We start from the raw sequence: 26,935 nt of genomic DNA, 5'->3' as shown, positions 1-26,935 counted from the left end.
TATGCCAGAAAAAGTGTGTTGATCAGTGTAATACACGGGGGCATTGTCTGTGAGACCGATTGTCCTACAGCAGAGACAGCAGCAGCCTTCTTCAGGGTCCAGTCTCACCGCCAGTGTCAGCCCAGAGGGCAGTACAAGGGCAATGCCACCACCATCATCAGGGCATTCATAGCTCGGGGCGAGCAGCTACAACGTGGGACCTTTATTGGCAGCATCAAAGTATGAAAAAACAAGAAGAGGTTTTACTTTTTTTTGGCAATAAAACAGGATTTAAATTTAGCTGTGACGGTCCCACCCGATGGCGGAGACTTGTGTTGCCTCCGAAACGTCGTGATTTATTATTTGATTTCTATAATTACTGCTATTATTTTATTATATTTTTTTACCTCCGTGACTTTACCGAAAAAACCTAAGAGTAATAAAACAGGAGTCGTTTCAAGTTGTTAAGATGTTCAAACACCAAATAGAGGATACATTTTGCAAAGGAATCAAGTTACTGCAATAACCACACACACAGTGCTTCTAGTGGACATGCAAACAAACATGATCTGATCATAATCTATGGACATTGTCTGTGAGACTGATTGCCCTACACCAAAGACAGCAGCAGCCTTCTTCATGGTCCAGTCTCATCAGCAGTGTCAGCCCAGAGGGCAGTACAAGGGCAATGCCACCACCACCATCAGGGCATTCATAGCTCGGTGTGAGCAGCTACAACATGGGACCTTTTTGCCAGTATCAAAGTATATAAAAAAAAAGAAGTGTAATCCTTTCTGGCAATGACACAGGCGTTTAGCCAGGGTGGAAGAGTAGGCCAAAGCACCCTCGAACAAGCTACCCTACAGAGAGGCTCTTTCAGTGGATGATCCTTCCGCCAGCAGTGACGTGAGCAGGCGATTGCAGGTGCTGCGCCTTTTAACCTGCAGTCTTCATTATCCCCCCCCCCCCCAAACAAAAGGCCACATCCGCGAATGGAACTTTGCGAATATTAAGACGCGCGCGCGCGCTCGTGTGTTTAACTTTCACAAAGCCGCGGGGTAAAAGTTTTTTTTTTCAATTTAAACAACTCCTATTCACAGCGGCTGAATGGCTGAATTTTTGCACAATGACCCCGTTTCGCCACCACGACGACCACCAAAACACCTCCACCGCTCTCCCAGCGCGGGGCCTTCGTGCGCCACTTGAGAAGCCAGCGGCATTGTGAGGCGGACGCCAATTTCCGGAGCTGGAGTTTTTGAGAGAGAGGTGGAGAGAGATGGAGAGGGGGAGAGAGAGGGGGAGAGATCGGGGGAGAGAGAGGGGGAGAGATATGGAGAGGGGGAGAGAGAGGGGGAGATGGGGAGAGAGGGGGGAAGAGATATGGAGAGAGGGGGGGAGAGATGGGGAGATGGGGAGAGAGATATGGAGAGAGATGGGGAGAGAGATGGGGAGATATGGGGAGAGCGATGGGGAGAGAGATGGGGAGAGATATGGAGAGAGGGGGGAGAGCGATGGGGAGAGAGATGGTGAGAGATGGGGGAGAGAGATGGGGGAGAGGTGCAGGACTCTTGAGGTCAAGACGCTGGTGGACCACTCGAGTCACGGCCCGTGCCCTCGAAGTGCTGGGGGCTGCCCCCCACCCCCCCCCCACTCCCCGCTTTCAATGTGTAGACTCCGAGTGAGATGATAGAAGAGATGTAACCAAGATACAGATGTCGTGAGGACACAGGCTCAATACTACGTGAGGCTACATGGGTCTCTACGCTAGGCCACGGGTCTCTACGCGAGGCCATGGGTCTCTACGCGAGGCCATGGGTCTCTACGCGAGGCCATGGGTCTCTACGCGAGGCCATGGGTCTCTACGCGAGGCCATGGGTCTCTACGCTAGGCCACGGGTCTCTACGCGAGGCCATGGGTCTCTATGCTAGGCCATGGGTCTCTACGCTAGGCCATGGGTCTCTACGCTAGGCCATGGGTCTCTACGCGAGGCCATGGGTCTCTATGCTAGGCCATGGGTCTCTACGCTAGGCCATGGGTCTCTACGCTAGGCCATGGGTCTCTACGCTAGGCCATGGGTCTCTATGCTAGGCCATGGGTCTCTACGCTAGGCCATGGGTCTCTATGCTAGGCCATGGGTCTCTATGCTAGGCCATGGGTCTCTATGCTAGGCCATGGGTCTCTACGCGAGGCCATGGGTCTCTACGCTAGGCCATGGGTCTCTATGCTAGGCCATGGGTCTCTACGCTAGGCCATGGGTCTCTACGCTAGGCCATGGGTCTCTACGCGAGGCCATGGGTCTCTATGCGAGGCCATGGGTCTCTACTCTAGGCCATGGGTCTCTACGCGAGGCCATGGGTCTCTACGCGAGGCCATGGGTCTCTACGCTAGGCCATGGGTCTCTACGCGAGGCCATGGGTCTCTACTCTAGGCCATGGGTCTCTACGCGAGGCCATGGGTCTCTACGCGAGGCCATGGGTCTCTACGCTAGGCCATGGGTCTCTACGCTAGGCCATGGGTCTCTACGCTAGGCCATGGGTCTCTATGCTAGGCCATGGGTCTCTACTCTAGGCCATGGGTCTCTACGCGAGGCCATGGGTCTCTACGCGAGGCCATGGGTCTCTATGCTAGGCCATGGGTCTCTACGCTAGGCCATGGGTCTCTACGCTAGGCCATGGGTCTCTACGCTAGGCCATGGGTCTCTACTCTAGGCCATGGGTCTCTACGCGAGGCCATGGGTCTCTACGCGAGGCCATGGGTCTCTACGCTAGGCCATGGGTCTCTACGCTAGGCCATGGGTCTCTACGCTAGGCCACGGGTCTCTACGCTAGGCCACGGGTCTCTACGCAAGGCCATGGGTCTCTACGCTAGGCCACGGGTCTCTACGCGAGGCAACGGGTCTCTACGCTAGGCCACGGGTCTCTACGCTAGGCCACGGGTCTCTACGCTAGACCACGGGTCTCTACGCTAGACCACGGGTCTCTACGCTAGGCAACGGGTCTCTACGCTAGGCCATGGGTCTCTACTCTAGGCCATGGGTCTCTACGCGAGGCCATGGGTCTCTACGCGAGGCCATGGGTCTCTACGCTAGGCCATGGGTCTCTACGCTAGGCCATGGGTCTCTACGCTAGGCCACGGGTCTCTACACTAGGCCACGGGTCTCTACGCAAGGCCATGGGTCTCTACGCTAGGCCACGGGTCTCTACGCGAGGCAACGGGTCTCTACGCTAGGCCACGGGTCTCTACGCTAGACCACGGGTCTCTACGCTAGACCACGGGTCTCTACGCTAGGCAACGGGTCTCTACGCGAGACCATGGGTCTCTACGCGAGGCCATGTGTCTCTACGCGAGGCCATGGGTCTGTATGAGGCCATGGGTCTATGCGAGTCTATAGACTCATGGCTACCTATGGTGGGAACTTCTTTCGCACCATACGAAGCCAACCGTGCTAATATATGGATATGATTTTGCGGAGTCTATCGCTCTGTTTAAGGCTATGGGGTCTCTATGTGCCAATTTTGGGCGATATTTGAGATGCGATTGCTAATCACTGCTTTTGCTACAACCCACGACCCACCACAGATAAGGGAACGGACGATACAATGAGTGGGTGGATTGTTTAAGGCGGCTGGCCAGTGTGTGGCAGAGGTCGTAAACGGGAACCCGTACCCGGCCGTACCCGTACCCTACCCGTACCCGGCCGGGTACGGGTAGGGTATCGGGTACCTGATTGCGACCTCTGGGATGAAGCCATGTTGCAGGCGCGGGTGGGTTGATTCTAGGAACTTGAATTCTGAGAAGAGACAAGACGTTGGGAAATGAGTGACAGTTACTCACCAGTGACTCACGGCCTACCCGTACCCGGCCGGGTACGGGTAGCCGGGTAATCGGGTAGGGTACGGATATCAGGTACCCGATTGCGACCTCTGGTGTGTGGAGCTGCGGAAGCGGCCGTTGCTGAAGATGCAATGTTGCCCTCTGTGGGTCCCAGCGAGGATTTTCAAGGTTTGCGCCATTGACAGCACGAGGTTGGAAGTGCCGTTTGCTTAAAATTCCCGGTCCACCCTCGCGTAAAAAAACACAATAAAATAAAAATTATCGTCTCAATGTTTCCTTTCGCTCACCATGCTCGCAACCGATGGCAAGGGCTAAGGACCCGTTCAGATAATCGTCACTGGTGTTGGTGGTGGCCGTGAGCGGGAATCGAACTCGGGTTCGCACGCACAAAGACACACAAACACACGCGCGCATGTTTAATCAGAAGGATTTAATATAGTGGTGAATGTCTCGAACACCGAAAGACGGATCGACACGCGTGACACAACGCTAACGCCCACGAGGTCTGCCAGCTGTCACTCCACGTCACAGTCACGTGCGCGTCACCTAAGCCGTTGTGACGTCAGCCCCCCACAACGCTCCTCCCCTCCACACCAAGCTCCCCCTACACACAGCACGTGGTCACTCAGGGGGGCCCATTGCCAGAGACACGCGAGACGGCGCCATGGAAATTCTCGATTTGTTTATATTTGATTAGTATCATTATTCTTACGGTCGCTTTGTCATTATTCAGATGTTTATGGTATCATCATTATTCCTAGGGTCGCTTTATCATTATTTAGATGTTTACGGTATCATCATTATTCCTAGGGTCGCTTTATCATTATTTAGATGTTTACGGTATCATCATTATTTAGATTTTAGGGTATTATTGTTATTATTACAACGGTCGCTTACCCCGGGGGCAAGCCTCAGCGAGTCTCGTTAATCGTTTTTTCACGAGGGTCCTGCCACGTTTTCGCAGGAGGGGTGGCGATAATTGCTGCTGCTGCTGTTGTGAAAATTCAAAAAATGTAGTGATGATTTTTTTAGTTTTTCCGCTGTGATATTTACTCAATTTAACAACAACGTGGACCGTGACGCTGGCGCGCGCACACACACACTTGGCCTACTCTTCCGCAGGACGTCACCGGGATCCTTTAACGACCACTGTGAAGCAGTAGGGGCGTATAGTACCAAGACAAAGCAGCAGCAGCAGCAGGAGTAATATCAACCCTGGTGCTGGGGTGCCTCTCCAATCTATCCATCATCTTACCACTCACAGGCCCCGCCATATCGTCCGGGAACTTCACAATAAACCCACAGACGCGAGATTCAACCAGGAAGGTTCCATGGTGTTGGATTAAGCCCCGGTTACAATTATGAATCAAGCCTGTCGACTTCATCGCAGGTATAATGTCTCTCACCTTGGCTCGCGACCCAAGGTCGGATACGCGAACCAGGGTCGGATACGCGACCCACCATTCGGCAATTCGTCACAGGGTGCACAAACAGGTTAGCGGACACGGGGAACGACACCTCGCCGTGCTTTGGAAGCGACTCTACGCGCGAGGCAGAGGATGCGTCACCGTGCCATTACATTATTGGACGTTCTGACCGCGAGTACGCAACACGACAGAGTTACACCACGCGCCGAAAGCGCACTGCGGTGTGTGGGCGGTTAACTGGGTCGGGGCGGGCACACGCGACTGTCGGATATGCGACGCTGTACCGTAGTACAGCGTAGGGGCGCCGCGGTGGCTAGGAGATGTTAACTACCTCGCCTGGTGTACGGGAGGTCGTGGGTTCCATTCCGACCCTGACGCCTGTTGTACATTTGGAGTTCGTGGTCGTGGGATTTTTTCTCCGGGTCCTCCGGTAAAAAAAAAACGGGTTAACAGCTGCTCTTATTTCACAGTCGGGGAAGAAATAATCCGCGTTTTGAATGAGCGACGACGAATCGTGGATGTAGCGGTTCTGGAAACTCGGCCGAACGGCCGATCGACGGTGATCGTGGCGCTTGCGCCGCACGGCGGAGTCCTCGCTGAACGTGTGGGCCGGTTGTTCAGGCGAGGAAACGCGCTTTCGCTCGACCGCGGTTACTGACATTTCGGGAACACTTTTCGCATCGCCTACATCGTCTGGACCGTCCGCTGGACTGTCACCTCTGGACCGTCACATCTGGACAGTCACCTACGTCTGGACCATCACCTACGTCTGAACCGTCACCTACGTCTGGACCGTCACATCTGGACCGTCACCTATGTCTGGACCGTCATCACATCTGGACCGTCACCTCTGGACCGTCATATCTGGACCGTCACGTACGTCTGGACCGTCACATCTGGACCGTCACATCTGGACCATCACATCTGGACCGTCACATCTGGACCGTCACCTACGTCTGGACCGTCACATCTGGACCGTCACATCTGGACCGTCACATCTGGACCGTCACATCTGGACCGTCACCTACGTTTGGACCGTCACATCTGGACCATCACCTACGTCTGGACCTTCACGACAGAACTGCACGCGAGCGACAGGGCAGAGTGACTCGTCTCTCAAGGTCGCGTGGGAGTCCATGACCCCCGTGGACTCGTCATCCCCCGACAGATTTGGCCAACAGGGGAACTGCAGAAAGTAGAGAGGGTTGGGGAATTACAGCAAAGCATGGGGTGGAAGGGGGCGTTTGCTATGCTCCAGCTGAGCTGTAAGAATCGGTCACGATCTCTGCCCAGCTGATGCTGGGGGGCTTTTAATAAGTCACATGATGCGTACGTAAATCATTAGCGGACGTTTTATATATATATACACATACACACACAAGTCAAGGGCGCTGTGGCGTGACGCGTTGGAGGACGCCACCACACGCCCTGCGTTCTGCGCTAGCCTGCAGTTTGTTACAGCAGCTGCCTCTCCAAGGAACGCACCGACAGTTTCACCACCACCACCACCGCCACCGCCATCTACACCTCACTTCAGGTTGTCAACTTCTGGGTGCCACTGCAGTTGACGTCTCTCTGACCTGGCCGCCTCCTCCTCCTCCATTCACCCTGCTCACCACGCGTCCCACCCATCACTACCTCCTCCTGCTTCCCATTACAAGGCTCTCCCCCGCTGCGTTCCGAACCTACAAGTCGCTCACCCCACCATCCCTCTACACGACGCGTCTCCCGCACACCGCAACCTCTTCCACCACTGCATCCACCTCGCCACGTTACACTCCACAACTTACAAAGCTGCCCCCACGTCCTCCCCGCGAAATTCCGAGCGTCCCTCCGCACGCGCCGATTGACAAAAGGGGCCACGGCACCTTCGGTCGCGCCGGGTGAACAGTCCACCACTCCGACCCCGCGTCAGCTTGCCGTAACTTCAACCGCGATGTTTCGTGGCGTTAGCGCGTCATTTATATATATATGTGTGCGTGCGCGCGCGTGCATGCGTACGTACATATATCTCAAATATTGTTATTTTTACACGATGCAACTTAACCCGGCTACAGCGAAGAACGATTCACCGACAGACACGGCGAAGGATGCAAACACATCCGATCGCGAGTAGACGGCACCCTGGCTACAGCTAAGACCCAACGAACTACAACAGGACCACCGCACGACGCTAAACTTCACGCCTAGAGCATTCGGACGCGATCACGACGCCAACGGAAAGTGCGCGACCCCTAACCCGCGAGTCCGTGTCACGTATCAGCTGCGCGGCGCACAGATTATTTCGTAGAGTCCTCGACGGTATAATTCTGTACTTCTCCGTGGCTCTCCGCCCGACGCGTTGTCGCGTTTCGTATCGCGCGTCTGTCCCCCACCGGTGCGATCGTCCGACGTTTTTCGCCACCCCCCCCCCCTGATCCCTCCGCCCCCCCCCCCCCCCCACGTGCTGCGTGTTCCTTCCATGATTAGCGAGAACTTTTACAAACCAAGGAAGGGCCCCCCTCGTTGAGACAGACGCCGATCGATCGCGATAGTCCGGGGGTTCCCGGCGGCGCTCGCGGCAACGAGAACCCTCGCAACCAACAGACCCCTGTGCCCCAGCGGCCCTGGCAGGTGGCTTAACAAGCCTTAGAAATGCGATGAACAACAAGGCAGAAGTAAAGTCAAGTAAAGTAAAAAAAAAAAGGTACAGGCACGAGCCAAGCTGCAATTTCCTCGTCGTAACACCGCTGGCAGAAGCCGCCTCCACGCGAGGATGTTTGAAGAAATTGCAGCGCGCACAATTTACCCTCCCCACCACCACACGCACCGAGCTGCCCATTCATATACCGCCGGTTTGACACAAGCAACGACCTGTAACCGTTGTCTGGACCGCCGCGCCGGGAGATCCGATTAAAACCGGCGACCTCTGGGATTGCAGGTCAAGCTGCTCTGCCAACCATTAACACCACCGCGGCTGTATTTCGCTCCCCCAAAGTAAAACGAGTTAGTACACTAAATGATTATTATCATCATCATCATCATAATCGATACACTTCCACGTGTGGTGGGGGGCAGCTACGTCTGCCATGGCACCAGAGCGCGATGAGAGAGTGCAACGCATAACACTGTCGAAAGTCGTGGGTAACGACACAGCCTTTCCGCCAGTGTCCAAGCACGAAAAATAAGAATGGGTTCTACGCCTTTCTGGCAATAAAACCGGAGTTGTGTTAAGATGTTCACACCCACACGGTACTTGTGGTGAACATTCAAACGAACGTGGCTCGGATAATAACACATGGGGGCATTGTCTGTGAAACTGATTGGCTTACATCAGAGACAGCGGCCTTCTTTAGGGCCCAGTCTCACCGCCAGTGTCACGCCAGAGAGCAGTACAAGGAGAATGCACTCAGAAAATTAACAACTCGGGGTGAGCAGCTACAACACGGGACCTTTTTGCCATCATCAAAGTATGAAGAAACAAGAAGAGTTTTTTTACGCTTTCTGGCAATAAAACAGGAGTTGTGTTCAGATGTTCAAACACCAAATAGAGGAAACCTTTTACAAGTGAATCAAGTTACTGCATTAGCCCCACACAGTACCTGTGGTGCACATGCAAACATAACATGGTTCTGATCATAATTTCTGGGCATTGTCTGTGAAACTGATTGGCTTACAGCAGAGACAGCGGCCTTCTTTATGGCCTAGTCTCACCGCCAGTGTCAGACCAGAGAACAGCGCCAAAAGGCGACACACCGGTGAGCATGGGCCATGAATAAGGCTGCTGCTGTCTCTGCTGTAGGCCAATTAGCGTCAAAGACAATGCCCATGTATTGTTATCAGAACCATGTTTGTTTGCATGTTCAGCACAAGTACTGTTTGTGTGTGTGTGTGTGGTTAATGCGGTAACTTCATTCCTTCCGAAAGGTTTCATCTATTCGGTGTTTGAACTTCTAAACTCCTCCTGTTTTATTGCCATTCCTGCCAAAAGTCGGCGAGTAAACCTGCCGCGAGCGGTCTGAATGGGCGCGGCGTAGGTAGGCAAGCGAGACGTTAAATAAACTAAAAACAGAACAAAAAGTCGACGCTTACACCGACGGCAAACACGCAAACTCCGGCTGAGCCAACGAATAAAGGCGGTGATCACCGCATCATCGCGCGGCTCCTTCGGATGTGCGTCTGCGGCCGTCTGGAACGCTCTCTCCCCTTCCGATATTTAGGGAGCCACTGGGAGCTATGCAACTGTTAAATCGTCTTCTACATTGACAACATCGTTTCTTTCAAACTGCAAATTGTGTTTAGTTTGTGGTCCTTCTCCCCCCACCCGCACCGCCGTGTAGCGCGGTTGGCTATGTACGGTGGTGCCAAGAAAAAGTTCAACATACAGACTCACACAGAGACCCATAGACTCACGCAGAGACCCATAGACTCACGCAGGAGACCCATAGACTCACACAGGAGACCCACAGACTCACACAGGAGACCCACAGACTCACACAGAGACCCATAGACTCACACAGAGACTCAGACTCATGCAGAGACCCATAGACTCATACACGAGACCCACAGACTCACGCAGAGACCCATAGACTCATGCAGAGACCCATAGACTCGCGCAGAGACCCATAGACTCACGCAGAGACCCATAGACTCACGCAGAGACCCATAGACTCACGCAGAGACCCATAGACTCATACACGAGACCCATAGACTCACAAGAGACCCATAGACTCACACAGAGACCCATCGTCTGTCATCTTTCTCCCGCACCTCCAATTAGCACGGTTGGCTAATGTACGTTGGTGCCTAAGTAAGTTGAACATTCACACGTAGAGAGAATGGAATCGACTTTGCGCGACCCGTGCAATCAGCGGGCATGGACGGACGGACGGTTGGACGGAACGAACGAGGGGCGGCGAAGGAAGATGCGAACGAGCGAGATGGCCGTGCGCCGGTCTGCCACCTCAACGTGTTGTCCTCTAGTATATAAAGACCACGTGTTAATTCTAACGGCCGTCCGATTGATTTTTTTTAGATATGCATATATATGTGTGTGTGTGTCCCGTCAACTATAAATGCGACCCTGTGGAAAGGTGGCAATTTCACGGTGATGAGCTTTTGTTATATTCATGGGATTTCTAATAACACTGTGACGCACGTAAAGAGCAACGAAAAGTGTGCAGAGTTTGATTTTAAAAAATCAGGGGGAGGTTTAGAGAGGGCGCGACGGGGGGGGGGGGGGGGTGGGGGGGGGTGAAGAAAAAAAATCGATCAGAATTGGTGCCGTCTGTGCTCAATTAGCAACGAGAACGAGACAAACGCAAACTAAACACGCGATTGAAGACGACTTTTTAAGGCCGAAAATGTGGAGAGGATTTCCCCACAACTCTGTGGCTATCGCCTGACGATGCCGGTTGTTGTAATCACCGGCGAAACGCCACGCCACCTCGAATTGTAAACGTCGCTGTGGGTTTTCACTCCCACACACAACTGGTGTGTGCCGTGCTAGGAACGAATTGGCCACGATATGTTTATGCGACACGAACCTTCACTAATTGGCCGTGTCGGGTGGTGGCGGGCTTAACGACACGTTTATATTCACGCGATCTAACCACCCAGAACACCTCTATTCTAGGGGCAGTGTTGTCGAACGTGCTCGGGAGGTTTTTGTACGCGATTGCAGTTCATTGATGTATCATCTTAACTAAAAAAACACAACACGTGCACCCGGATATCCGATTTAGAAAATTAAAAAGAATTACAAAATGAAAATCTGAACCAAACACGCACGATCATCAAAAAATAAGAACATTTTTGCACGTGCCGTGCAAAGCCAAGAGTGGCCGGTGCCTTTGCAGGAGGGCGCGAGCGACAGAGCGGAAAGCTTTCGACCGCTCGTCACGAAGCAACGTGGGCAACAAAAAAACACGCTCAAGAAAACCTCCCTCCCCCCCACAAGCCGTTTGGTGTCTGAAACAAAAAACCAACGAATCCCGCAAAGACCGTTTCGCCAAACCGGGCGTCGAAACGAACGCGGCCAGTGCCGTGCCCCGTGGCAGTGGCCGTGCCGTTTCACCGGAACCGTCGAATCGCACGCACGGAGACCGCCCGCCTAGGACAGCCGCCCTGCTACGTCACCGCCCCCCCACCCCCCGCACTCCGCTTCAGTCTCTCTTCTTGCTCTTGCCCTTGCCGGCGTTGGGAGAGGAAGCCGCGGCACCGCCGGCCTTGCCGCGGGCGCCACCGCTGCCGCCATCGTCCGCCCTGCCGCGCTGCTTGGCGCCGGAATCTCCGCCGCCGTTCTTCCGCGCGTCGCCGGCGCCGTGCCCGCCGCCTGTGCCCGGCTTGTCTCGCCCGCCGCGTGCGCGGCCGCCAACCGAGCCGCCGCCGGCCGCCGCCGCCGGGTGCCGCCGCGGCGCCAGGACCCGTCTGAAGAGCGCCGCGAGCGCCACGGCCGCCACCGCGGCGGAGAAGAGCGACCAGACGACGGTGGGCCCCGTGTGCGGCTCGCTGAGGGCGCGCGCGCCGCTCAGCAGCTGCAGGATCGGCGACGCAGAATCGCCCTCCGGCTCCTGCCTCGGCTTTCCGCGGTCCTGGTGGGGGAGGGGGGGAAGGGGGGGGGTGAGGGGGGGGGGGGGAGAGACGGACAACAAAGACGAAGATCCCCCGTGTAGCCTTTGACAGACTGTCGGGGCAAGTGCTGTCAGCGAGCAGCAGATCGCGTGGTCGGTGGCCACGCACGGGAGCCTTTGTCTGCCCAGCGATGGCGTTCACACACCGCACCCGGCTACTCGTTTAAGGCCGCCGTCGGTTGGGGTGCCCATGTGGGTGCCCCTCTGGGTGCCACCGTGGGTGCCGCCGTGCCCCCCCCCCTCCCCTCACCTTGAAGTCGTGTTGCCGGAGCACGGCGTCGAAGGTGGGGTCTCCGAGGAAGACGGCCGGGTAGAACTCCGAGACCAACTCGCGGCGCCACCACTCGCCCGGCATCGACCTGTGGGGTTGGGTGGGGGGTGGGGGGGGTGGGGGGGAAACCCGCCGGGGTCAAAACGCTGCCGCGACCCCCCGGGGCCACCACGAGGTCGATCGCCTCCGGCGCGAACGTGGAACGCGACGTCAAAGTCCGGCACTCCGGCGAGCAGCACCCGCCCCAAGCAGCCCGCCGAGGCTACGCACAGGAGGGGGTCTACGTCTCTGTGCGCGCGTGCTCACCCGTTCTTGTCGGGGCTCGTGTAGGAGTACTTGTAGAGCTGGGCTCGCAGGAAGGTGGGGGGGCGGTCGCTGAACGGGTAGCGGCTCCTGTCAACCTGCAGCAGGCGCTCCACTGGCGGCGAGGGATAGAAGGGGGGCACGCGCGTCAACGCAAGGCAAAGATCGCCCACCCCCCCCCGCCTACGAAGGTGGGCACGGCGCGGGGGGGGGGGGATGGACGTCACCGCCTTTCGTCTCCCGAGCGGCGATGTTGACACGCCGCTCCGGGTTCAGGTAATCGTCACCGACGTCGGCGGCCGTGAGCGGTGACCACCGCCTTTATTCGTTGGCTCAGCTGGAGTTTGCGTGTTTACCGTCGGCGTAAGCGTCGACATTTTTTCTTCTTGGTTCTTTCGGTAAAGTCACGTAGAAGGGAAGTAATAAAATAATAAAAATAAAACATAATAAAATAATTCTCACGACGTTTCGGCCACAACGCAATGTCGGGGAGACAGCGTCTGAATGAAACACCACCACGCTTGGAGAGTATATTTAAGCTGGGTTGGAAGGGGGGAAGGGCGCCTTGACAAAATAATTTGCATATCAAGAGGAATTTAGCATATTTATGGGAAATGCAGGTATGTGATTAGTACTACTTGTGAAATGCGTAGGCTTTTTGTTTGATTTTTATTTTATTTAACGTCTCGCTTGCCTACCTACGCCGCGCCCATTCAGACCGCTCGCGGTGGGTTTATTCGCCGGCGTTTGGCAGGAATGCCAATAAAACAGGAGGCGTTAAGATGTTCAAACACCGAATAGATGAAACCTTTCGCAAGGAATGAAGTTACCGCATTAACCACACACACACAAACAGTACTTGTGCTGAACATGCAAACAAACATGGCTCTGATAATAATCTAAGGGCATTGTCTTTGACACTGATTGGCCTACAGCAGAGACAGCAGCAGGATTCGCAGCGCGATAACCCACACGCACAAACGACAACGGCCGCCATTCGCCACTAAGTGCCGGTGACGTCACCACGGCATCTGTGCCAAGCTAGGTGCACTTTGAGGCCACGTGAAGAGTCAAAGGCTCTTTGGCGGGAGTTCACAGGAGGCCCAGGGTTGACCGAATGACACAAAAGTATACAAAGACAAAAACAAAGCTCCCCCATATAGCCTGTTACAGGCGCTACAGACTGTTGGTGCAAGTGCTGTTATAGCGAGCACCTATGAAGGCCGGAAACGGCACACGAGGGGGTGGGTGGCCAACACCACGCCCGGCCTTCTTCGTCTCCCTAGTGGCGATGTTTACACATCGCACCAGGTACTCATTTGAGACCGAGTCGACGTAGGGGAGGCCCATGACCGGTTCACATAATCGTCACCGGTGTTGGCCGTGAGCGGGAATCGAACTCGAGTCGCCGGGTTCATGAACAAGATTACACACACACACACGCGCGAACGAACATAGGCCCCACACAAAGACAAATACGTGTAGATTCACAGCAGAGGTCGCAAACGGGTTTTGATTCCTTACCCGTACCCAGCCGCACCAGGGTCGCAAACGGGTACCCGTACCCGGCCGGGTACAGGTAGCCGGGTATCGGGTAGGGTACGGGTATCGGGTACCCGGTTGCGACCTCTGATTCACAGACACACACACACACAGATGCATCAAGGACAAAGATCCTGCCTACACCGGACGTTGGGGCAAGTGCTCCCAGCGAATGGCAAGGCAGGGCACGGGGGCACGGCAGGGCGTGCGCCATTACCGTTTGGCTTGCCCTGCAGCAGGCGGTAGAGGAGGCTGCTGAACCAGGGGCTGTGCTGCTGATCCCCAAGGGCGGCGAACCACATCTGCCAGTCGAGGCGCGGCTGGTGGGGCGCCACCACGGGAGGCGCGGCGCTCACGTTGCCCGGCTTGTACATGAACTCCAGCTCCTGGCAGCGCCAACACACGCAGCCAAACAAAAACGCCGCCGCCGCGGGAAACGACAACTGTCACGGACAACGAGGACGCCGCCGGCGTCACAGCCGTACTACAACCGCTACCAACACCGCAAACACAATCATTACAACCGTACTACAACCGCTATCAACACCGCAACCACAATCATTACAACCTTACTACAACCGGCTACCAACACCGCAAACCACAACCATTATAACCAAACTACAACCGCTACCAACAGCACAATCATTACAACCGTACTACAACTGCTATCAACACCGCAACCACAACCATTACAAACAAATTACAACCGCTACCAACACCGCAACCACCTCCATAACCATCACCACAACCACCACAAACACCATCTCAAAGACCCCCCCCCCCCCGTGTAGCCTTAACAGACTGTAGGGAGAAATACTGTTAGCGAGCAGCACCTAAGAAGGCCGGCACAACACACGAGGGGGGTGGGAGGCCAGCACCACGCCCTGCCGCCTTGCTCCAGATCACACACACATACAAAGACCCCCTCCATATAGCCTTAACAGACTGTTGGGGCAAGTGCTGTTAGCGAGCAGCACCTATGAATGCCGGCACAGTACACGAGGGGGGTGGATGGCCAACACCAGACCAAGTCGACCTAGGGGAGGCCCAGGACCATTTCCGATAGCGTGTTGGCTGTGAGCGGGACATGAACTCGGTTCGCCAGATTCGCAACGCAGCTTGCTAATAATGGCACAACCACCACCATCACGCACACAACCACAACCACCACAACAACCACCACCACGGCAAAAAAACACAAGCACGTCCGCCAGCCGCGGCCATCGCCCGCCCATTCATCACCAACCCCCCCTCCCCCCATCCCACACCGGCTCGCGCACCTTCCAGCCGCCGCTCATGCTGTGACTGCCCTCGATGACGACCTCCGGGCGACCCCCGACCCCGGTCATGCGGCGGAAGAGCCCGTAGGATCCCGTGAGGTGCAGGTGCTCGAGGGAGGAGTGGGCACGACGCACGCCGGGCCACAGGGCCGCATGAGCGTCCTGCTGCAGGTACGTGTACGGCACCTGGTGGGGGGGGGGAGATGGGGAGGGGGGGCACACGGAGAGTGACGGTCGCCACCCGCGGAGCCAGCCGAGCTAGGCAGGGGAAGGGAGGGCGCGGCGCGACCGTGCGCCGGGAAGTCCCGGAGGGTCGCGTGGAGCTTCGGCGCAGGTCGAAAGGACGAAGCCGCCCGATCGATTCCGAGGCTGGGCCACGGACAGGGGACGCACTTGCACGCGGTGTGGTGGGTGGCTAGCACCACGGAGAGGCGCGGTAGAGGGTACAGCTGGTGGTGGATCTGCCGGTCATCTCGGTCGGTCAACCCATGGCTCCTGCTGGGTCTGTCCCCATGACCTCCTGTCAGCGAGCCTTCGACACGTCGCGTGGCCTCAAAGTGCACCTGGACTGGCACAGGTACCGTGGTGACGTCACCGTCACTTGGCGGCGAATGGCGGGTATTGGTACAGACTGCTGGGGCAAGCGTCGTTATCGCGAGCAGCAGCTATGAAGGCCGGCACGGCACACGAGGTGGGGGTGGTGGGGCTAGCACGATGCCAGGATGCAGTCTCCCCGTCGGTGATGTCTTTACACGCAGCACGGGGTGTTCATTTATTTTAAGACCAAGCCGACCTAGGGGAGGCCCATGCCCGATTCAGATACTCATCACAGAGGTTAGCCGTGAGCAGAAATCGAACTTGAGCTTATCAGGTTTCGTAGGGCAGCGCGCTAAACACTTCAGCCACTGGTCTTGACACGCACGCTCACGCCACTAAGATACACGCACGCTCGCCCACGTACGCACGCACGCCCACGCACGCTCGCTCACGCTCGCCCGCTCACGCGCGCGCACAAGCACGCCCGCTCACGCGCGCGCACAAGCACGCCCGCTCACGCGCGCGCACAAGCACGCCCGCTCACGCGCGCGCACAAGCACGCCCGCTCACGCGCGCGCACAAGCACGCCCGCTCACGCGCGCGCACAAGCACGCCCGCTCACGCGCGCGCACAAGCACGCCCGCTCACGCGCGCGCACAAGCACGCCCGCTCACGCGCGCGCACAAGCACGCCCGCTCACGCGCGCGCACAAGCACGCCCGCTCACGCGCGCGCACAAGCACGCCCGCTCACGCGCGCGCACAAGCACGCCCGCTCACGCGCGCGCACAAGCACGCCCGCTCACGCGCGCGCACAAGCACGCCCGCTCACGCGCGCGCACAAGCACGCCCGCTCACGCGCGCGCACAAGCACGCCCGCTCACGCGCGCGCACAAGCACGCCCGCTCACGCGCGCGCACAAGCACGCCCGCTCACGCGCGCGCACAAGCACGCCCGCTCACGCGCGCGCACAAGCACGCCCGCTCACGCGCGCGCACAAGCACGCCCGCTCACGCGCGCGCACAAGCACGCCCGCTCACGCGCGCGCACAAGCACGCCCGCTCACGCGCGCGCACAAGCACGCCCGCTCACGCGCGCGCACAAGCACGCCCGCTCACGCGCGCGCACAAGCACGCTCGCTCACGCGCGCGCACAAGCACGCTCGCTCACGCGCGCGCACAAGCACGCTCGCTCACGCGCGCGCACAAGCACGCTCGCTCACGCGCGCGCACAAGCACGCTCGCTCACGCGCGCGCACAAGCACGCTCGCTCACGCGCGCGCACAAGCACGCTCGCTCACGCGCGCGCACAAGCACGCTCGCTCACGCGCGCGCACAAGCACGCTCGCTCACGCTCGCGCACGCGCGCGCACGCACGCGCACGCACGCTCGCTCACGCTCGCGCACGCGCGCGCACAAGCACGCTCGCTCACGCTCGCGCACGCGCGCACAAGCACGCTCGCTCACGCTCGCGCACGCGCGCGCACGCACGCACGCGCGCGCACGCTCGCTCACGCACGCGCACGCACGCTCGCTCACGCACGCGCACGCACGCTCGCTCGCGCACGCACGCTCGCGCACGCACACACGCTCGCTCACGCACGCACACACGCACACACGCTCGCTCACGCACACACGCTCACGCGCGCTACTCACCAAGCTGATGGTGAACATCCCGGCCGTGGCCAAGAGGAAGATGGCGCACTGAAGCGTCGTCCAAAACTTCCAGAAGAATCCACGCTGGCACGCACAGCTTCCACAGCCAGACCACCCCGCATACACGCACGAGCACACACACGCAAACAAGCGCACACACACACGCACACACACACACAGGCCCACACGCACGCGCACACACACACGAACACAGGCACACACGAACACACACAGTTAACCACCTTGCATCAATAATTTTAGGGACCGTCTGTTGTCTACATGTGGTCTGGGACTTATGTTGTTTTTGTAGTTGTTTTGCTGCCTTGCCCATATACATGCAATTTGTTTATCGTTGTAACTTGCTGACCCACCCCTACTGGACAGCTGCGAAAAAAAAGAGCTGCATAGCTCATCGGATTAACCCCCTGCAGTCTAAATAGAAGTTTCTGATCATGGTTATGACGCAAGCCCAATTAGCCGGCCAGTGGTGGCTACGCTGCTGCACAGGGCTGCCTGTAACCCAGCACTCTGGAGACAGCGGCGAAGGTTGGTGGGTCACGCACAGATGGGTTGTAAACCTCCCCTTCCTGTGGGCGGCGAGGAGGAGCCCGTACCACAGCTTGCCAGAAGGCGGACTAATCTCGGTTACATCTGCAGGGGATAGAGCGTTGCTCCCTCGCACACGTGCCGGTTTTATCCGGACGCGTGTGCCGAGGAGGGTGGTTCGGGGATGGCCTTCATCCAGCAGTAGATTGAGCAGGACTACCCAGGAATGCCCGACCAAGCCACAGTAGTTTTACAGATTAGTTTTACAGGGGGGGGAGGGGCGATAATTTCTGTGTCGTTTCCAATCGAGTAATTCGCGGTGTAATTCTTCACATTTGGGAAAACCCGTAACCGTGACGCCAGCAAAGCAGACGGCCGCGTAACCACCGGAGTCGAAAGGGGAACCTCTGCGACAAGCGTCGAGCGGGCGACCGCGAGGCCTTGTCGGCATCGACGATGACGATGATGATTTTAGGACGACGAGTGCTGTTAGCGAACAGCATCTATGAAGGCCGGCACGGCACACGAGGGGGTGGGAGAGGCGCGAGATGGCAGCTCACCGGTAGAGTGCTGCCAAAGCCTCCCATGCCAGCGACACGCCTCCGATCCACATGGTGATGGGCACGGCATCTTTGAGCCAGGCCATGAAGTCATAGTAGGTGAATCCTGCAAACGCACGCAAACCACCAATGTGCCCCCCGTTGTAGCCTTAACAGACTGTAGGGACAAGTGCTGTTAGTGAGCAGCACCTATGGAGGCCGGCACAACACACGAGGTGGTGGGTGGTGAACACCATGCCCGGCCGCCTTTGTCTCCCCATTGGCGATGATTTTACACACCGCACCACACAGATAAGAGACAAAGATCCCCAGTATAGCTTTAAGACTGCTGGAGCAAGTCCTTTTAGCGAATAGCACAACCTATGAAGGCCGGCACGGAACACAGGGGGGTTGGTGACCAGCAGCACGCCATGCCGCCTTTGTCTCCCCAGTGGCGATGTTTACACACCGCACCAGGTACTCATTTGAGGCCGAGTCAACCTAGGGGAGGCCCAGGACCGGTTCAAATAATCCTCAGCCGGTGTTGGCCGTGAGCGGGAATCGAACCCGGGTCGCCAGGTTCGTAGCGCAGCGCGCTAACCACTACACTACCGCTCCCCTCCAGAACACATACATACAAAGACCCCCCCCCCCACGTATAGTCTTAACAGATTGTTGGGGAAAGTGCTGTAAGCGAGCAGCACCGATGAAAGCCGGCACGGCGCACGAGGGAGTGGGACAGAGGTCGCAATCGGGTACCCGATACCCGTACCCTACCCGATACCCGGCTACCCGTACCCGGCCGGGTACGGGTACGGGTAGCCGTTTGTGACCCTGGTGCGGCCGGGTACGGGTAGGCCGTGAGTCACTGGTGAGTAACCGTTTGTCACTCATTTCCCAACGTCTTGTCTCTTCTCACAATTAAAGTTCCTAGAATCAACCCACCCGCGCCTGCAACATGGTTTCATCCCAGAGGTCGGAATCGGGTACCCGATACCCGTACGCGACCTCTGGAGTGGGAGGCCAACATCACACACACACGGGTGAACATCACTCACTCACCGATCTTCGACTCCACGACGCCTCTCTCCCAGTCCACCTTGAGGTTGAAGTAGGTGATGGCCCAGAAGGCCAGCGTGCCGTACACGCCTAACTCTGCCAGCCACGCCAGCCGGTCAAACCAGGGCGACGCCTGTTGACCTGTCGTGCGCACGCAAAGACGTCCCCCGCTGTTATAGCGAGCACCCATTAAGGCCGAAGGGGCGGCTACATAGGCGCGCGTTTGTAGGCCTGGCCGGATGGGTAACGTGGCCCAAACCCAAAAGGGACTTCCGTCACGATTCATCATCGATTTTTCTGGGTCAGACTGCCATGCTAAGTGTAATATGCCGCGTGGTAAATCCTTCTTAAGTCATCGTCGACGCAGCCAAGTTGTCACGTGATAAACAAAGCGTGGAGAACGTTTTGTTCACATTTACGCGATCTAACCCACAAAAAACTAACAAAAAAGTAACCTGTCTTATCGGGGACAACGTATTTCTGCACTGAGCACCACCTGGCGGTAGGTAGTGTTGGGGAGAGCGACCCACAAAAACGTCCGTTCATCGCGTGACAACTTTACTCAATGGCCACGCCGAGCGCAGGTGGGTGTACGATCCCACCCAGAAAAACGTCGACCAAGGCATCGTGACACAACACGGGACGCGCGTGAAGACCCGGGCACGCTCGCGCGTCGATCATCACGCCCCGCCTCCCCGCGTGAACGAACGATCGATCACTCGTCCCGGTCCGTTTGCGCCACGCGCGACACGCGCCCCACACACCCTTGAGCTGCTGGGACGCCGCGGCGGCGGGGGGGCGACGCTGGCGCAGCAGCCACGAGGCGTGGCGGTCGTCCAGCAGGGACAGGCACAGCACCAGCGTGAGGAGGTTGAAGAAGTTGTAGTTGCCGGTAACAATGATCATCAGCTGGAGCAGGACCTGGCGACGAGAGACACGCGTGCGCGCGCTTGCACGTGGATTTATGACGGCCGACGACGACGGACGATCAACAGCCAAAGACATTGAGAGCTTGGGGAAGTTTCTGTGCTTTGGGTGCCGAAGCAACTGAAAGTCTGCGGCTGCGTGTGGCAGGCTGTGGGAACGGTAGACACACGGCGGCCCGTGGCTGTTGTGGTCACGGTGGTGTGACGGTGGCGTGACGGTGGTGTGACGGTGGTGGCGGTAGCGACGGCAACGACGACTGCACCCTAGCGGGTGGGGGGGTTGTGGTGGGGGGGGGGTCCCTCGAACTCTGACCTGCGCGTAGAAGGAGAAGATGCGCACGCGGCGCAGTGGGCAGAAGAACAGCACGGGCACGGGCACTTCGATGGCGTAGGTGGCCACCACGCTCAGCTGCTGCACCCAGCCAGGGAGGTGGTGGGCAAACCACGCCGCCGGCGTGGGGATGCACTGGCTCTCGTAGTGGAAGTTCAGCGCTGCGGGGGCAGAAAAACACCCACAGATTCGCACAGAGACCCGCAGATTTACACAGAAATGTATAGATTCACACCGAGAACCATAGATTCGCACAGAGACCGTAGATTTACACAGAGGAGTTGGAGGAGGAGGAGGAAGACTAGCAGGAGGAGTTGGAGGGCATCTCTCACCGGACAGCGTCCACCACGTGGGGCATCGGCTGGTGAGCTTGACGACCCCCGACGCGAACATGAGACGGAAGAGGAGCCAGCGCAGCAGCCAGAAGGTGAGGCCATCGTGCGGCCGCTGGGTGGCCGGGCGCCACTTGATCAGCCGGAGCGGGGCCACCAGCATCGTCAGGAAGCCGGTCTCCAGCAGCAGGTTGTCCCTGCGGGGGGGAGGGCGACAGCCGATGGCGCAAGCGGCCGCGGTCACAGTTCGCCGAGCTCTGTTGGTTTCCGGTTGCCGAACAAACGCGTTGCGAGGTCGCGCTTGTTACACTCGCACACAAAATGCGCGAGTGAATCATCACAATGCCTCGCTGATCTCGTCATGGAGCATAAACCACCACGCCAACTCAGTCATCCTTGCAGCAGCAGCAGCAGCGGCGGCTTTTGGCTGGCCGTCAAACAAAGATGGTCACCGTATCGGGAGGTGCTTTCAGGTGCGCTGCCGCGGCTGTCTGGAACGCTCTTCCTTCCGATATTAGAAAGCCATGCACTTCTAAACTGAAAACCAATTTCTTTAGAACTGCTTTTTGTGTTTACTTTGTTGTCTTTCCCCCGCACTTCCGATTAGCACGGTTGGCAACGTACGGTGCGAAAGAAGTTTAACGCACGTATGTACATAGCTGCGTGGGACAGTGCAACGCCCATCGGATCGAGCCGTCCTCAGCTCGCAGTCCGATACGCGAGATAAACTCACACGCACACACGTTGATAACACCAGGGCCTTAAAGGTAAAGCGATAATAGGTGACGGTTTGGGCAATGACCCTTCTTCACAGCGCACAGAGAGGACAGAGAGACTGTGACCCGGTTTTCTCCGCGGTAAATCTCTAATAGCAACGCGACAGTCAACTAAAGTTTACATCCTACTGGATCATCCTAACGAGAGTTACAGTGCCCTCTCTTCCCGTCACGGACAGACGGAAAGATGGAGACGATGCATAGACGTCGCCGTTGACAAGCGTAATGACAAAATATACCATACAAATTACTTAATTCATGCTCAAGAAGTGATTGAAGAGTATCGATTTGGAATAAACGTTGTACTCACCACTGGAAATAAAGGAACACCTGTCCAACCTGTGGGAGAATGAGAGAAAAAACATTGAAAATCAATCACAAAGATATTATCACTGTGAAATCGCACCAACCAAAATCCTCAACAATCAGGAGTTACGACCTCCTGATGCTATTCTGAATTAAACATATGGCCTGTTCAGCTCCTCTTTGTGCATGGCTGTTAACGATTAATGTACAAACCAGGAGACACAGACATGTCCTTTCAGGGGGATGCCATCTGGTTTAAATAAGAGTTTGCACTGCAATGACCACGGAATAATACTTTCATTTTATATCGCATCATTCTCACGCCAACAGCGTCCCACAACGTTGTACATTTAAGCAACATGTCCCGCAGTTTCAACTGCAGCGCCGGGAGAATGAACGCACACGCACGAAGACAATCCAGGGCTGGCGTTGCGACGCAGTGCGCATCGAAACCGGCGGCCCGAGTTCAACTCCCGGTCATGGCTAAAGTCGGCGGCGAGTGAGCGGTGTCTCCAAAGCTGGTTCTGGGTCTCTCGCGCCCTTCACGCAACCCACGCCGACCAGTGCGGTAAAGTATGGTCAAAAACGCCAAAGACGCGTATGGCGTGCGGGGGGGGCCCTCAAATAGCCGCAGTTCAACATTAAGGGCTGGACATACTGTGGAAGTTAGCAGGGTGTGGGGCTGGTGAATGGTTCCCGGTGAACTCTGGGTAGATGGCAGACAGGAACACCGCAACCCGCCTCACCCTACCACCTCGTCACAAGGGAGTTCAACTGTGACTATGAATACTGGGTGCTTCAAAAAAAATAGTTAACACTTCTGAGAAATTGCAACAACACCATGAGACATGTGCTGCTTCCGGGCTCTGTAGACCACCTGGAGAAGATCCCAGGCACGCGTTGACAATGATGGCAAATAAGTGGGAGACTTTGTCTTTTTGAAGCTATTAACATTACATTTGTTATCGTGTTCTATTCTAACATTATCCGTTCTTTTTACATGAAAAACGATAGTCCCATGTAAGTGTTAGCATTCTTTTAAAGGACCCTGTGTAGTAAATATATGAAGCCATCTGGCTGACTTAGTACTCAGCCGACCGTTACGATGTGCCATGAATAATGGCCATTGCCTGAAATGCCACCTACTATGTACTTTTTCTTTTCAAAGCCACAGTGATATTGATGAATGTGTCGAGGGTTTTGGGGATGGTTTTTATCTATCCACTACTCTGCGCACGCACTCTGCCCGTGTCCTTAAACGTCCCGTTATCAGCACTTATCAGCATTTATGTCACCATTGCCGAATGGAGAGAGGAAAAAAAACACAACCGATAAACTCCGCCACACCAATATTTGTGTTTAAACATTGCAGTGGGCGGGGGCGGGGGGGGGGGTAAGTGGCTGGCACCCATCGCTTGCCGCACCTGGTAGAGCGACAGGTAGAGCACCCAGAGGCACAGGAAGGTGAAGGCGTCGCGCATCGGCTCAAAGACCATGGCGGCGAGCGAGAGGCCTGCGCCCAGCAGGCACGCCAGCTCCATGCCCTGCTCTACGTCCAGGCCCAGGCGCGGCGCCAGCCACAGCAGCGTGGGGCGCTCCCACATCAACTGCGCCTCCGGCTTGCCCTGGGGGCTCAGCTGCTTGCGTGCGGGGAGGATGCCCTCGCGGCCGTAGAGACCTGCGGAACGATTCGGGAAGGGGGTCGGGTCGGGTTCAAGGGATGCTGCGGCGGTGGAATGGTCGAGCGGGTTGGCAACCTCAATCAGCTTCTTGGTTCTTTCGGTAAAGTCACGTAGAATGGAAATAATAAAATAAGAAAAATAAAACATGATAAAATAATTCTCACGACGTTTCGGCCACAACGCAAGCGGAACAGGTCTGTCGAGAAGACAGAGTCTGAAGTGAGAATTATTTTATTATGTTTTATTTTTATTATTTTATTATTTCCATTCTACGTGACTTTACCGAAAGAACCAAGAAGATGAATCCCTGCAGTCACGAAAGCTTTAAATCGAAATTTAACCTCAACCAGGTCAAGGTTCGTATAGCCCCAGCGGACGGTGTTTGGCCTACTCTTCCACGCTGGCCAGATCGCCTTAACGAAAGAGGTGGGAGCACCTACACTGTACCCTGCCACGCACGATAGATTCGGTGTGGTCGCGTGTGTGTGGGGTACCCGGGTACACTGCAGGGTGTGGACAGAGGTGGAGGATTTAAGCGACATGTCCGTAGCTTCAACTGCAGCGCCGGGAAAATTAAACAAATCGGCGACCCATTGGATTGCAAGTCCAGCGTGCTGACTGCTACACGACGACCGCACGTTGCTACCTCAACGCTGTAGCGTAAATTTCACTCCTAATTCCATATTCCAATTGGCACATGGTAATAAGTTGAAAGTTGCCCATCTGGAACTCTCATGTACGTAACGGTTAACATCTGGCCACCATGGGCTGGATGTTAACTACCTCGCCTGGTATACTGGAGGTCATGGGTTCGATCCAGACCCCAATGCCTGCTGTATTTGTAGTTTGCATATCTCGCTCTCCCTTCCACGTAGATTTTCCTCCAGGTCCTCCGGTTTTTCTCTCCACATTTAGAATCAACATGCATTTAGAGTATTTAACTGATATACATTTCCACATGATAAGCCACTTCGTTGAGCTATCATTTGTGGCCAGGTCGATTCTGAAAAAGAAAATATATAGCTCAGTGGGTCTTACCTGGTAAATAAAAAAAACAATAATGTACAGCTGAGTTTAACAATTATCACTCCCGTGATACAAAAATACACGCTTCTCTCCGAACCCATAATATTAATTTATAATTAAAAATCCAAAAGCTAAAAAAAATTAATGTGTGCCCACCAAAATTATGACCCGCAAGGGTGCGTGAATTGGTTATTTCAGTCAAATATAACCGAGTGAACGATAATCATCCAGCGTGACGATGACTAAGACTGCCCAACAATACTATCATCATCATCTACCCACAAATAACATCAATAGCACAAATACCATCGTCACCATCTACTCACCAATACCATCAGCATCATCTACCCAAAATCATCAGCATCCCACCATCATAATCATCAACTACCCACCATCATCATCATCCCACCATTAACCGTCATCTACTCACCAATACCATCATTATCATCATCTCCCACCAATACCATCATCGACTCACCAATACCATAATTATCATCGTCTCCCACCAATACCATCATCACCATCATCATCTACCCACCAAAGATCAAACAGCGACGTCATATTTGAGGAGGGGGGGGGTCTGACTTTTTGTGACGCCGTGTGACGAGGGGGGGGGGTCGATTGTAACGAGACGAAATTAAATGAGTTTGACTGAAAATAATTGGGTATCGTCTGGACTGCATGTGTGTGTGCTTATGAACCAGATTTACAGAGTTCGCCGAATGGCTAAGCCGATGATGATTACTGTATTCATAACCAAGGGCGTTTGTACTGAATCTCTGGCTTTCGTGAGTAGACTAAGCCCAAGAGAAGAAATGATGACCGTGTCAGCAAAGCCCCCAAACAATTACTCCAAAAAAAAAAACCTCAACGGACTGCAGTCGGATCGTGCCGAGACTAAAACAAAATGAGACCTACTACATTAAAGATCCAGTCAATTACAGAGGTCGCAACCGGGTACCCGATACCCGTACCCTACCCGATACCCGGCTACCCGTACCCGGCCGGGTACGGGTACCTGTTTGCGACCCTGGTGCGGCCGGGTACGGGTAAGGAATCAAAACCCGTTTGCGACCTCTGGTCAATGACCACGAGGACTTGTCGACTACGTTTAATAAGATGCCTACCTAACGCGACACACCAATTCTGAAATTCACAGAGGCAAAATTGCTTTGAATCACGAGCTAGCAAATTCTGAAATTCACCGGGTCCCCCTCCCCCTATTCATTTCACTCACACGAGCCAGTGCCGGAACCTCAAAGAAAATGAATCGCATTTTAAACTCTCTCTCTCTCGGCCATTAAATCATCATCATCACAATCCAGCCCCCGTCGTCGTGAGTTAACCGAGTAATTCGCCCACCCCGCAGAAAGTTACGGCAAACACAGCTTTAGGGCCCGCGAGGAGACAATGCCCACGAAATTGCTGCAAAGCAGGTCCAATTCCTCCCCCCCGTTAGAACGGCCATATGGGATGGATGGATCATTTGGGCTCTAACGTAACAATGCTAAACAAGGGGGGGGGGGGAAACGTGCATTTTGCAATACAATTATTATAAAAAATAAAATACTCGGCTCGTATATTCGCGCAATGTCATTGCTAAACACATTTTTCTTTGTTAAATCGACTCTACAATAGATTTTCAGCGGGCGGGCGAACGGGCGGTCAGAGCCGGCCCATCCATGGGCGAGACGCTCCACCTCCCTCGGCCGGGCAATCTATCCGAGCACCGGTGAAGGCCGCAACCCTCGGTGCGTGGGGTGGTTGTAATCTGGCTCTCTCCCCCTCCTCTCCCCCCAACGTCGTCTTCGTTTTACCTGGGATCTGCACGTAGAGGGAGGCGAAGGCGAACAGGTAAATGGCGCCCATGCCCCACAGGAACATGTGCCTGGCGAGGTGAACCTCTCCCATCGTGAAGCGGTGTTGGTGGTGGCGGCTGTGTTGCTTGCTGGAGTCCCGAGACGGCTACGTGGCT

The 26,935-nt window shown here is 55.8% G+C and overlaps 1 protein-coding gene across 1 annotated transcript; it reads right to left on the bottom strand.

Annotated features, from left to right (window-relative positions):
* Window positions 1–4,228: 4,228 nt before the first annotated feature.
* On the bottom strand, window positions 4,229–26,935 carry LMF2 (lipase maturation factor 2). The gene is made up of 14 exons (XM_078619655.1): window positions 26,778–26,935; window positions 23,677–23,930; window positions 22,257–22,285; window positions 21,171–21,367; window positions 20,821–20,999; window positions 20,346–20,502; window positions 19,585–19,722; window positions 18,544–18,649; window positions 17,438–17,534; window positions 15,248–15,433; window positions 14,185–14,353; window positions 12,429–12,540; window positions 12,102–12,210; window positions 4,229–11,812 (listed from the first exon to the last, which is right to left on the bottom strand). Exons 1-14 carry the CDS (start codon window positions 26,869–26,871, stop codon window positions 11,384–11,386), a joined length of 2,256 nt encoding a protein of 751 aa, XP_078475781.1. The 5' UTR covers window positions 26,872–26,935; the 3' UTR covers window positions 4,229–11,383.

Source organism: Lampetra planeri, chromosome 64 (genome assembly GCF_965212315.1).
Source record: "Lampetra planeri chromosome 64, kcLamPlan1.2.h2, whole genome shotgun sequence".
Classification (NCBI taxonomy): Eukaryota; Metazoa; Chordata; class Hyperoartia; order Petromyzontiformes; family Petromyzontidae; genus Lampetra; species Lampetra planeri.
This window is presented reverse-complemented; position numbering and strand designations above follow the sequence as displayed.